Source organism: Cyclopterus lumpus, chromosome 7 (assembly GCF_009769545.1).
Source record: "Cyclopterus lumpus isolate fCycLum1 chromosome 7, fCycLum1.pri, whole genome shotgun sequence".
Classification (NCBI taxonomy): Eukaryota; Metazoa; Chordata; class Actinopteri; order Perciformes; family Cyclopteridae; genus Cyclopterus; species Cyclopterus lumpus.
In genome coordinates this window covers 3,046,460-3,058,543 of record NC_046972.1, presented here as the reverse complement: position 1 = coordinate 3,058,543, position 12,084 = coordinate 3,046,460, and the positions used below count along the sequence as shown (strand labels likewise).

The window sequence follows — 12,084 nt, the reverse complement described above, 5'->3', positions numbered from 1 at the left end:
TTAGAGAGACATGGTAGCAAAACTAGAAATCAATAAAACAGCATTATGGCTGCACAGGGTTTCACACACAGGATAATAAGGACCGAAAAATAACTTTATTTGCTGTAAATATCGACTGATTCTGCCTATCGATTAGGACATCAACATAAAAAAAATAGCTTATATAGTTAGACAAAAAGGACACATTGACTTTGTGCAGTAGGTTATTCAACTGACTCCGTCACTGTCTTTTTAATCGCTTCCATCCACCCAGGTGACCACAAGCTGTTACAGCTGTGAACGGAAAGTTAATACTTGCAAAATATGTGCATTCTGAAAATGAAAAAGAGGAAGAGGAACATGTTTTCTCTTGGTTTTTACTTAAGGCGGGTTGAGGGGAGGCTCTGTGTCAGAAATAGATGCAGTGACAGTAATACCAGTGTGAGTTGTACCATGTGTACTGTTACAAAAGTCTGTGTTTTTAAGCATGACTGTGTCTCAGTTCTCCACCTTTACGCTGCTGAACAGGATGCTTAAATGCATATTCATATTTGCTTTTAAATGTTTTATCCAGATGGAGAGAGTCTAAAGAGAGTATCCTTTTCATCATTGTTATTTTTGATTTAGCGCCTTCATGGAAATGGAATTTGTGTTGTTAAAAAAAAACCTCAATAACAAATAGATGTTGGCATTAAAACACTGGTTCCTTTTGGAATGTCCAAAGTAGCACATTGAGATGTATGTCAGCAGGAATTGGACATATACCATTTATTGCAAACACTATATGGTATGAGATGTCAAATGTTCCTGCTCATAAAATGACTATTTGAATATCCTGAATCTTAATTGAATATTAATGTCCATGTAAATGGCATGAAGTAAATGTTGGATTTGTCAGGTGGACACAAAAACTCCAAATTAATCCACATTTTGCTCTGCGTTTGCTGGACACAACACTGTGAGTCACTGTTGTATCGTGCTCTTTAGCAAGTGCTCTTCTCCTCAGTTCTCACTGTGATCTTCATCTTCCTCTCCCGCTGGATGTCTGTGAGGAAGAAAAAAGGAATTGTTCAAAAGAACACAAGGGTTGGCCTCTGTGCATTCACAATATAACGCCGTTTCCATTAGAATTGTGTTTAATTGCCATGAATGTGTGTGAGGTCCTTACGTGGTTTTCAGGCACCTACATATTATTAAGTGGATGATATTTGTATGACATTTAAGGGATGTTGAACTACCTTAAATATCATATGTGTGTACAAAAAGACGGAAGCAGAATGTAAATGGACAACATAGGGAGAAACGTCCATGAAGCTTTAGAAATGTGATTGGAGTTGAAGAGCAGACACAGGAAGGAAAGGAAGAAAGAAAGAGGGGAAGAAAGGGGTGACCCCGAACAGTCAACTATTTATTTTTATACCACGTTTCGATCAAAGGAGAGGGATTTTACTGCCAAAATCAAATTCCAAGCATCCCAGTGGTTATGAAACAAAGTATCATTTGGGCTATATAGGGTATGAAAGTCAGATTTCAAATCGGATTGATCCTTTGCTCATTATCCATCTACGTGATTTGTTGACCAGGCAACGATAGGAACAGCTTGACCAAATCTGATTCTGAGTTGGGGGACACTCTGAGAAAGACACACGAGGACTTGAAATGTGAGCTGATGCCTACGGTCTGTTTCCGAGTCTCTGTCGGTTTCCGTCTCCACAGATGCCCTCTTCCTCTTGCCGCCGTGGTTGCTTTCTGGTCCTGACACGCTCCCCTCCTCGCCGTGCTCATCTGAGCTGCTTACTGGCTCGGTTGCTGGTGACGGCGTCTGTGGACGAGGCAGAGGAAGCACAAGGGCTTACAAACGAAAGGAAGCTCTGTTTCAAGTCACAAAAGGAAAAGCTGGAGCCAGCAATTATATTCACATGGACGTTTTACAAAAACATGCAACAACACGGCCTCAACTGTATCGGCTTTGGTGGCTGGAATGACCTCACCTTGCCATTTGATGATAAGGATTCTTGTAGAGCAGAATTCAGGTTCTCCAGCACCACAACTATTGGATACATGAAACCAGACAGTATTTTTCCAATGTGCACAGTAAGCACAAGCATGAACACACATGGACGCGTATGAATCCTAACTCCTCACCTGGACGTAATGATATGGTGAGGACGGGCACCTTCTTCCCGTTGCTTTGGTCGGTCTTTCCGTTCCCCTCCTCTTTCTGCTCCTGCTCTTTGATTATCTGTTGACGACGAGACCATCATACCATGAATCCCGCGTGTCCCCTATTCACCATTTCTTTTGATTCTATTGCCAAGACAAATTACCTTGTGGTTATCGTCACTGGTAGACTCTTCCTGTTCTAGTTTTACTGGTGGGCAAGAAGTCCAGGAGCACGAGGGAGGGGATGATACTGCTTCAGGTGAAGATAGATGTGCCTTCCCATCTATGTCAGGACTCATGTGTACTCTCTCTCCACCATGTAAGGATGAGGGTGAATCATCTCTTGCCCATTGGCTGGATTTGGACTTTGCTCGATCCGATAGGTCCAGAGGCGCGTCGTACACCTCTCTTAGACCTTCTGCAGAGACCCTTTCGGTTTTGGTAGGCAGAATTTCCTTTTTCTCTTGGGGCTTAGTTTGAGTCTCGACATGCTCTTGCAGACTTCTCAACCTGAACACCACAGTTGGTTCTTTGGCATGGGGCTGAAGGGCGCTCGGCTTGTGCCAAGGAGATCCAAAAGCTTGCCTTAGAGGGCTGGCGTGTTGGCTAGTTGGGATCAGGTTGGGAAAGCGTGGCAGGTTTGACTTGGGAGACGATTGCACCAGGCTGGTCCCAGGAGCACCCGCGGTAACCCAGTCTGAGGATTCAGATATGGGCCAGGGGAAACTAACAGGGCTCCTCTTGATTGGCTGAGGACGGCAGGGGACAGGAGCATGGAGCACATGTCTGCTGGGGTTCACTTCTCCACCAGTCGAGGAAGAAGAGGTCTTAAGAAGGAGCGCTTGAGGAGGTTTGGTGCATCGCTGGTCCAGTCCTTCAACACTCTGGGCTCTAAGTTTTGGGAAACAGATAAGTAGAGGTTAAAATGTCTGTACAATTAGGCAGTAATGCATTACTTAGTAATAGTAATATCATTACATTTTCCACAACATAATTTTAATCTTTAATATAGGCTTTTGAAGTTGACTAATTGTTCTTTTTTGGCTCCCAAAATAAAAATATCAGCACATTAAATAACTAATTTGTTCCATTCACTGATCCATATTTCCATTGTTCATATAGTGGCACAACATCTTTTGCTATTTCCCATGTCCCTCTGTCCTACCTCCTCTCTCCAAGACGGGCTATGCCATGTTCCGTCCTCCAGGAGAGAGGCTTGTATGACTCCTGTGAGAGTGGAAAAAGGCAGAAGGAAAAAGGTATGACCATATTTGTGGCTAATCACATAAATTGGTAAGTAAATAATAGTTTGACATTTTGAAAAAAATAAATAAATGATGCTCTCTCAATAAGAGTGCAATGAGAAGATTGATACCCACTCTGTGTACACTAAATATTAAGCTACAACCAGGAGAACGGTAGCTTAGCTTAGCATAAAGACCAGAAACAAGGGTCACACCTTGCCTGGCTCTGTCCCAAATGGATTTGATTTGTTTTTACACTTCTGGAGGATAAAACTAAACTTATTATTATTATACCTTATTATTGAGGGATAGGTGGATGTTTTTGCAGACTTGCTGTCTCTTGACTGTATGCTAAGCTAGGCTAACAATCTCAGATATGAGGGGTCTTCTGAGCCAACTCAGAATTTAGAAACTTACAAAGTAGCTTCTGTTCATCCCTCTCAATCGCCTCTGTTCACTTTCTGTCATGAAACACAAACAAGAACGTCATGTAAGAATGAGCGTGTGATAAACAACAATACAAACAAGCGGACACACATATCCTCGTCCCAGCTCTTCTTCATGTCATCCTCACCTTCAGCTCTTTGGTCCGTCTCATTGTTCGCTGCAACATTGCCATCTGCTGGCTGGTTACTGGCCCTGCTGGTGGCCTCAGAGACGAGGACCACAGGTCCAGATGAGGGTGAAAGGCCAGGGGAGCTGTTTGGTTTGACCTCTGTGGTGCTGCTGCTGCTGCTGGAGCATTTGCTGCACAAACACACACACACACACACACACACATAGTGTTGCATGGTTGGTGTGTGAGAAATTGTTTTGAGGTACCCCACCATCAAACACTGGGAGTTTACAGGGAGATCCTTTTTGAACGGTAATTGTTATGATATTGGTCATGCAAGCAAAAATGTTTTGATGTATATAAGCTATGTAAGATGGTTATAAAAGACCAAACTATTACATTTATTAAAAAAATGTTCGCTGCATTAACAACTATCGAGAAATGATAAATCACACATTTAAAAAAGAGTGAAAGTTGCCTCACACCCATAGAAATGGTATGAGAGTACAAAGGACATTCCCATTCAATTCAACACAGGAGGTAGGACTAAAGTGGTGGCCATTTTCAACATGTTCTAGGGGCGGTCCATAGGCCCATAGAGGAAGTGCCTTTAACCCCGCCTCCCAACTGCTCGATATCACCTGAACGTTGTTTCCTTATGCCGACGGAAATAACTCTGTATTAGTGCATTTCTATGGATCTAATGATTTTAAAAAGGGCTGTTCATACTGAAAGTGGATTTGCCTAAAAAACAAATGATCATCAAATTTCCAGACGTCTGTTTTCCAATGTAGGTTTCTGGAAAAACAGTTTTTTGACGAACCCAGAAGTTATAATTCTGCGGTGGCCACTATTTAAAAATGGCTTTCAAAGCTGGGAAACCTCCAACCATTATAGCAGACTAACATCCGTATAAACTAAGTTGTAGTCCCACCCCAGCTGGTAATTTTATGCAGACGACGATCCGGCTTACGTGTGTTGTCACCATAACAACTCACAACAATGGCCAACATTTTTCTTTTGAATAAAAAAAGGTTCACTCCTGCTCTCATTCTATTTCCGGGCTTATCCGCCGTACTCACTCGAGTGCTGCTCTGATACTCTGGAGCTCCTCTCTAAGTTGCTTGTTCTCCTTTTTCAGGTTGTTCATCTCTCCCGCTGCAACACAGAACACCAGACATGATCAGAGCCCTTCGAATTGCTTTTTCAGGAAATTAATTGGAGAAAAAAAAGTGAGACTGAAATTAGAGTCGAGCGATGGATCAACAATGGATGAAAGGTTGGTTTGAACAGAATACCCAGTAGAGTGATGTGCTGGATGCTCTGTATCTGCGAAGACTCAAATTCCTGCTGTCTCCTCTTGGCTACCTCCTGAGTCACCGTGCATCTGTCACAAAGCCCCGCCCTCAGCCTGCACAGGCAGCAGAAAGACACAGTTGGATGATTTCCAAAACACTCATATCATCTCAATGTTCAGGTAGTAAATGCAGCGCCCACACTTAACAGTCCAATAGAGCCAGACTACGACACCTCTGAAAGAAGAAGTCTCATTCTATGAACCTCTAAGCATTGCCGCAGCCTCACTTGGTCCAGTGTGACGGGTAGTCGGTGGAGGTTTATGCTAGCACACTTTAAATAGCTAATTACATGGCGCTGACATCACTGTGTTTGCTGACTCACTTGTTGGACAAGTTATGTTTATACATATATGAGCTTACTGTACCTGTTTTCCAAGGTCTTGATGTTCTCGGTGAGCACTCTCTGCTGTTCTTTCATCTGCTGGTTTTTGGAAAACAGGTCCTCCATTCGCTTTGTATCACTGTTCACACACACACACACACCCCCACACACACACACCGCCACCCCCACACACACACAAACACACACACAAAACAAGAGTCAGACTACTGTTAGAAGGTAATGCCAATCCGATATCACGTCGTCTCTGGAACATTCATTTCTAAAGAAGCAGTGCGGCTGAAGAATCATCCTTTTAGTTTCAAAGCTGTTGCTGCATTTCAGCATCGGCTTCTTCTTTTCATTCATAGAAGTCAAAGTTTCAAGAACACCACGTTCAGAATTGTACTTTCACGTCAAATTACAGAAGGATTATGAAGTTAACCTTCCCGAAGTGAAATCACTCTGTAAAAGGTTTGCATTGTGAATAGAAGGGTCATTGTGTTTGGAAAGAAGTGTGTCGCAAACGTTAAGGTTTTGACCCTTTTGTCGCTTTTAGTGTGTGAGGAATCACAAAAACTATTCATACAGAGACAGTCATATGCATCGGGAAACACAAAGAATAAACTCCATAATAAATAAAGCTGTTATAATATTAGGGAAAAAGATCCAACCGAAAACAAGAAGAACTGGAAGTGAATTTTTTTTAAACTGCCATGAGGATAAAATGCAGTGAAGAGAAAAACTGGATTTTTCAAATTCAGTAAACAAACAGGGCTCAACAGCAACTTGTTAAAACAAAACATATGTTTGACACTTTCAGATAACCTGTGTGTTCGAGTTTTTGAACTTTGATATAACTTTTGATACATTTTTACTGTACATTTCTATGTTTTTGGGGATTCTTTGTTCACTGGAGAGAAATGTGAGAAGTTTTCTTCACAAAGTCAAGGTAACACGGGGCGTGTAATTGATATACAAATGATCATTTTGTGGTATTCCTTTAATAATTAAAAACATTATGTGGATGTGATGCAGGAATTACAAATCACTAACAAATACCCTGAACCCCACCCTGACCCTAAATAGGATAAGCTGTTCAGATAATGGAATGGTTCATTTTGGACTCTTTATTTGAAAACAGCTGCAACAGAACAGTTGTGATCGTGTGCGATAAGGGCCCACATTAGGAGACACCTACCAATCAGTGTAACGGGATCAAGAAAACACTAAGAGCCTTTTTTAAATCGAGAAAACAGTGACGAGTATTATAATTATCTCTAGTGATACATCTCAGTGATAAACGGACCCGGTCTAACCTCCTGAGCCGCATGAGGTTAGACCGGTTATGACACAAACTGTAGTCTGGATCAAACAATGTACAAGTGGACGAGGACTATCCAACCTAATGAGTTAATGAATCGGGTTGTGTTTGGAAAATGTAAAATCTTTTGGATAACACACTTTTTGCATTGTCCTCCAGCATCACATACACATAATGTCTTTATTGGACGTACATTGATGGTGAGTAGGTCGATATAATGACATTGCAGCCAGGTGGCAACCATAGCAGTCTATGAGAAATTAAAATTTAGAGAGATTTATGAGAAATGTATTTATTCCCTCAGTAAACATTGTAAACATGAGTTTATGGTCTCAATCTCTAGTTTCAAGTCTTACAGCATGATGTTCATTTAGTAAATTATGGTCATTTAGAATAAAATACACTTAAAGCATGGTATGGTTTAGGGCGGGGCTTACTGTGATCGACAGGTCGCTGTCGCTACCAGACATATACGTCGTGTCTACATCACTCCTCTGCATTCCAAACACGGTAACTTCCATTCACCAGTTGCAAAAAGTCAAGATGGCGACGGCCAAATCGGCGAACTCGAGGCTTCAAAACGTCAGTCCACAAAGCACTGGGTGACATCGACCACTTCTTATCTACGGTCGGGGGCGGCACCCCGTTTAGTGGCCGCAACGTTCTCCCTTAACACGGCACCAATTCAAAAACATGTTTTCTCCCTATTAGTCACTGTGACCCAAATTCATGAGAAGACCGGATCCACGTTGACAGAAAGAGACGAGTCTGCCTTTAAGTGGGAACATGTTTGGATGCTTCTTCAGCATTTGAACTTGACTCAAAGACAGGGAACTCAAACAACGGCACTCTGTTTCTTTCTGATCCAAGTTGAAAAGAAACAAAGAATTTGTGACTCAGCACCGGTCTGAATGACGCGTTGCAACATGAGCTTCACGCCGAGCTGAACATGACCCCGCACAGAAGGCAGGGCCAGGGGCAGCGCAGGACCGGCTGGTCCACAAAGACTTCAGGCCCGAGCACGGCGCCCCAAGTGGTCTAACCTGTGCTCACCTGAACCTAAAAGTCTTGTAAGTGTTGTCTAAACATGATCCTGCAGAGGACTCAGCGATTCACTCACCAGCCTTTCTTGTTGGCCAGCTCTTGGATTTTCCCCTGCCACCCTGGAACCAAGAACACACATGGTTATATTTCTGGGAAATTATATGAGATATTACAGCACTCTCTCTCTCTCTCTTACGCCCAATGGCTGCCGTTTCCGTGATTTCCACTTACCCTCCACTTCTCGCTCGTGGATCTCTCGCAGTTTGAGGAGCATGCTGTTGAAGCATTCCATTGCAGTTCCACTTTGAGTCTGACTGTACAGCAACAAAAAAGACAGATTGATTGAACTTGTACTGAATGCTGTGAAAGCGACACACCTCCACGCAAAAACATTAATTCTGGTCCATTTTGATATTTGGGGCTATTTATTTTCTTCTTTAAGACTTGTGGAAAGAAAACATCCACAATACGCATGCAGGTGTTTATTTGAATACTTTCTGTAGACGTCTCCTGCGTTTTCACAAGAGAATGCCTCATTTGCATATTTAAACATAACTATAATACAAACAAATATTGTCTTATTGTAAGTAATCAACTCGAGAAGTATCATGTTGATATGTATTAGTTTAATTTACAAAACATCTCTTTATAGGCCGGTTTCTAATGATTTTTTTCTCAGACTCTGATCCAGAAACACACTTTACACTTTGATTCATAAATATATTCTTTTTTACGGAGTAGGTTGTTCTTGTATCATTCATCGCCTGACTTAGACAAAAACAAGTGATACAAACAGACATCCAAATTTCCCTTCATAAAAACCTCAGACTCTAATAATTCACCAAAATGAAACAATAATTTGGTACCTGGCTTTATCCAATGTTCAATGTATGCAAATGATCACATATTTGATAAGATAATGCCTCATTGGCATATTTAAACATAGATTTTCAGAAAACATATACAGAAGAAAATAATTGTCCTGATGTAAGAGACCAACTAGGGGAGTCTATTAGTAATGTTGTTTTTGGCCTTTTCCCCCTCTTTTAATCTTTAAACCAAACTCTTCACACACCCTAAATCCGACGCTTCCGCCAAAGTATTCACACTTCAGACTCCTCGTGCAACGAGAACACAATAAATCCGTCAGTTATCGAGAACTCGGGCGTTGTGGCCCGCGGCGTGTTGTGGACGTACGGCAGCGTTATATCGAGGGAGATTGAAAACCAGCTCGACGGGTCCTGCGAGGCCCGGCACATAACCCTGCAGCCTGTGTTCCCAGTACACGATACACAGCGTCTCTCCGATTTAACAGCCGCGCGTCTCAAAGAGACCGTTTGTTGATTGGTCTTTCTTTGGGCCGTCAAACTGAAATCCTCAACGTGTGCCTCTTCTGCTCACCGCTCACGCGGGATCACCCGAAGAAGCACAAATGAATGATAATAACAATAATATTAAATTCTATTTATCATTTGGATCAGTGGGGATCCGGTTCTCTCGACATGTCAGGATACGTCCGGCTGTTCAGATCCGCAGAGCAAGAAAAGACCTGTCAGCCTTCCTGTGGCTGCTCTGCTGTCTCTGGATCAGTATTCACACACTCAAGTTGTCACCGTGTCGTAGTGTTCTTTGTTGTGTAGTTACGTTGTGTTACAATGATGATGATGACCATGGAGTTGTGTTATTTTAGCACCGAGCCTCGCAGACTAAACTGCCTAAAGGTGAGAGCGGTCGGCACTCTGTGGCTCTGGTAGATGGACGCCCAGCGTAACCAGCGTAACGGCGGCGACTGAACGCTTGTCTATACTGGGATCCAGTTTGCACTGGCTGAATGCGAGCTAACTGCTAACTGGGGTATCGCGATGTCGCCAGCGCTCTGCTCCCCCGCGAAGCAGCCTCTACAGAGACTCACTATCGCCCCTGGAGGTCCAAGTGGTTATTACCCGATGGGCCGGGCGCTAGTTGGTTAGCGTGCTCGGCGCCGTACACACCTCTGCAACACAACACGTCCACGTCTCTGACACGACCTCGACCCTGCCACCTCTTCACGACCTGTTTCATTTTTAAAAAACGTTTTAAACTAAAATCCTGTCCACATTCTGCCAACACTGCGTGGAACTTCGCCGGTTAACAGAGGGATCACCACGCGGTGCGGAAAACACGCCGTCCCGTAAGAAACACATCTACAGAGAGACACGGGCCGTGTAGTAACACACCTCGTATCTCACCGCTAATGTAAGCCTTTCTCTAACACCGGCCATCCCGCTGGGAGGAAGACCATGAACCTGAGCCTGCGAGAGCCCTCTCGCTTTTAGTGGTCGGTCGACGCACAACAACAGCGACCGGTGCCGCTCCGAAACAAAGAGGCAGCGTCGTGGACAGCTCCCCTCCCTCATTGGGCGGAGAGTGAACTTGTCACTCGTTCAATTTTCTCAACCACCGAGAGATTAGCGTGGAGATAAACATAAATGAGGACAGGCACTTGTATGAGCCCCACCCTACACACACACACATATACAGACACACACACACACATACAGACACACACACAGACAGACACACACACACACAGACACACATACAGACACACACACATACAGCCACACGCACACGCACACACACACACACACACACACACGCACACACACATACACGCACACACACACGCACAGTTATAGATACATGTCTTGTCTCTAATGTCCTCGATATGATCCCTGAGCATATGATAACGTGCTTTGTGAGTTGTTGGATTGCACGCCGTGTTGGCTGAATTAAATGCCATATCTTGTTACTGACAAGCAGTTTTATATCTATTCATAAAGAGTTCGGTACATTTTCACAACATTGTTTAATGGCCCGATAAGGCCATGGTCATTTCCTGAACGCCAAGTTGTCCTTGACCTCACTCCCAGGCGCACATACCTGCGCCTCCCCGCCATCAGCCACGCAGACTCAACCGGCCCTCGAGCAACTTACCTCGCACAGCCGGGGACTCCTTCAGCTCTGCTCCCTCGCGATCCAGAGATGGGCCGAGCGGTACAAGGAATGACAGAGGGAGAGAGAGAGAGAAGGGAGAAGAGAAGAGAAGAGAACAAGAGGATAATGAGGTGAGGGAGTACGCCCCACAACCTGCCCTTCTCTCATCTCTCCACCCCAGAAAACCGGTCGGAGCTGTCGTCCCCTTAAGGAACACAAACACCGAGGCCCGGGCAAGTTCTCCCTTGATTTTCCTGTTCCTGCTGAAATCTCGCGGAACCGGCCAAACCGGCTCCATAAAGCACTGTGGGGATAGAGGGACAAAGCCGATTGGGAAACACAAACATGTGAGGCAGAAGCCTGCAGTCGTTGAAATCACACGTTAGGGAGGAAGAGGTTTTCAGTTTTTAAAATGTTTGGAGTATTTCGTTGTTCATTAATAAACTTCAAATACTGCCATGAGTCGTGACGCTTGAATCACATATTTGTTTACGTGAAAGTTCCTTTCCGATGTTTTGTTTCAGGTCTGTTGTTTGGTGCTAAATCTCAGTGGGAAAATATCCTGTAAAAAAAAGGCTAAATGACATAAAATATAATAAGCCCTAATTAACCCTCCCACCCTTGAATAATTTACAACTATTGTAAATTATTCAAATTTAATAATATACAAATGATATCGAGTTCTGACCTTGCACGGCACATATAGGCGAAACGAGCCACAAAGCCGCTACATGGTGACTGTGGTACTGGTGTGGTGGACACGGTGACTGTGGTACTGGTGTGTGGACATGATGTGGTGGACACGATGTGGTGGACACGGTGACTGTGGTACTGGTGTGTGGACACGATGTGGTGGACACGGTGACTGTGGTACTGGTGTGTGGACACGGTGTGGTGGACACGGTGACTGTGGTACTGGTGTGTGGACACGGTGTGGTGGACACGATGTGGTGGACACGGTGACTGTGGTACTGGTGTGTGGACACGGTGTGGTGGACACGGTGACTGTGGTACTGGTGTGTGGACACGGTGTGGTGGACACGGTGTGGTGGACACGATGTGGTGGACACGGTGACTGTGGTACTGGTGTGTGGACACGGTGTGGTGGACACGATGACTGT

The 12,084-nt window shown here is 44.0% G+C and overlaps 1 protein-coding gene across 2 annotated transcripts; it reads right to left on the bottom strand.

Moving 5' to 3' along the window:
* Window positions 1–368: 368 nt before the first annotated feature.
* Window positions 369–11,071, bottom strand: rbbp8l (retinoblastoma binding protein 8-like). 2 transcript variants are annotated; one of them, XM_034536274.1, is made up of 14 exons: window positions 10,964–11,071; window positions 8,219–8,301; window positions 8,064–8,106; window positions 5,666–5,761; window positions 5,241–5,353; window positions 5,025–5,100; window positions 3,961–4,133; window positions 3,804–3,847; window positions 3,308–3,369; window positions 2,307–3,033; window positions 2,125–2,221; window positions 1,971–2,029; window positions 1,657–1,801; window positions 369–1,024 (listed from the first exon to the last, which is right to left on the bottom strand). In XM_034536274.1, exons 2-14 carry the CDS (start codon window positions 8,277–8,279, stop codon window positions 963–965), a joined length of 1,758 nt encoding a protein of 585 aa, XP_034392165.1. In that variant the 5' UTR covers window positions 8,280–8,301; window positions 10,964–11,071; the 3' UTR covers window positions 369–962. The 2 variants fall into 2 exon arrangements, with proteins under 2 accessions (XP_034392165.1, XP_034392167.1); XM_034536276.1 differs by lacking the exon at window positions 10,964–11,071 and adding an exon at window positions 10,216–10,284.
* Between the last annotated feature and the right edge of the window lie 1,013 nt (window positions 11,072–12,084).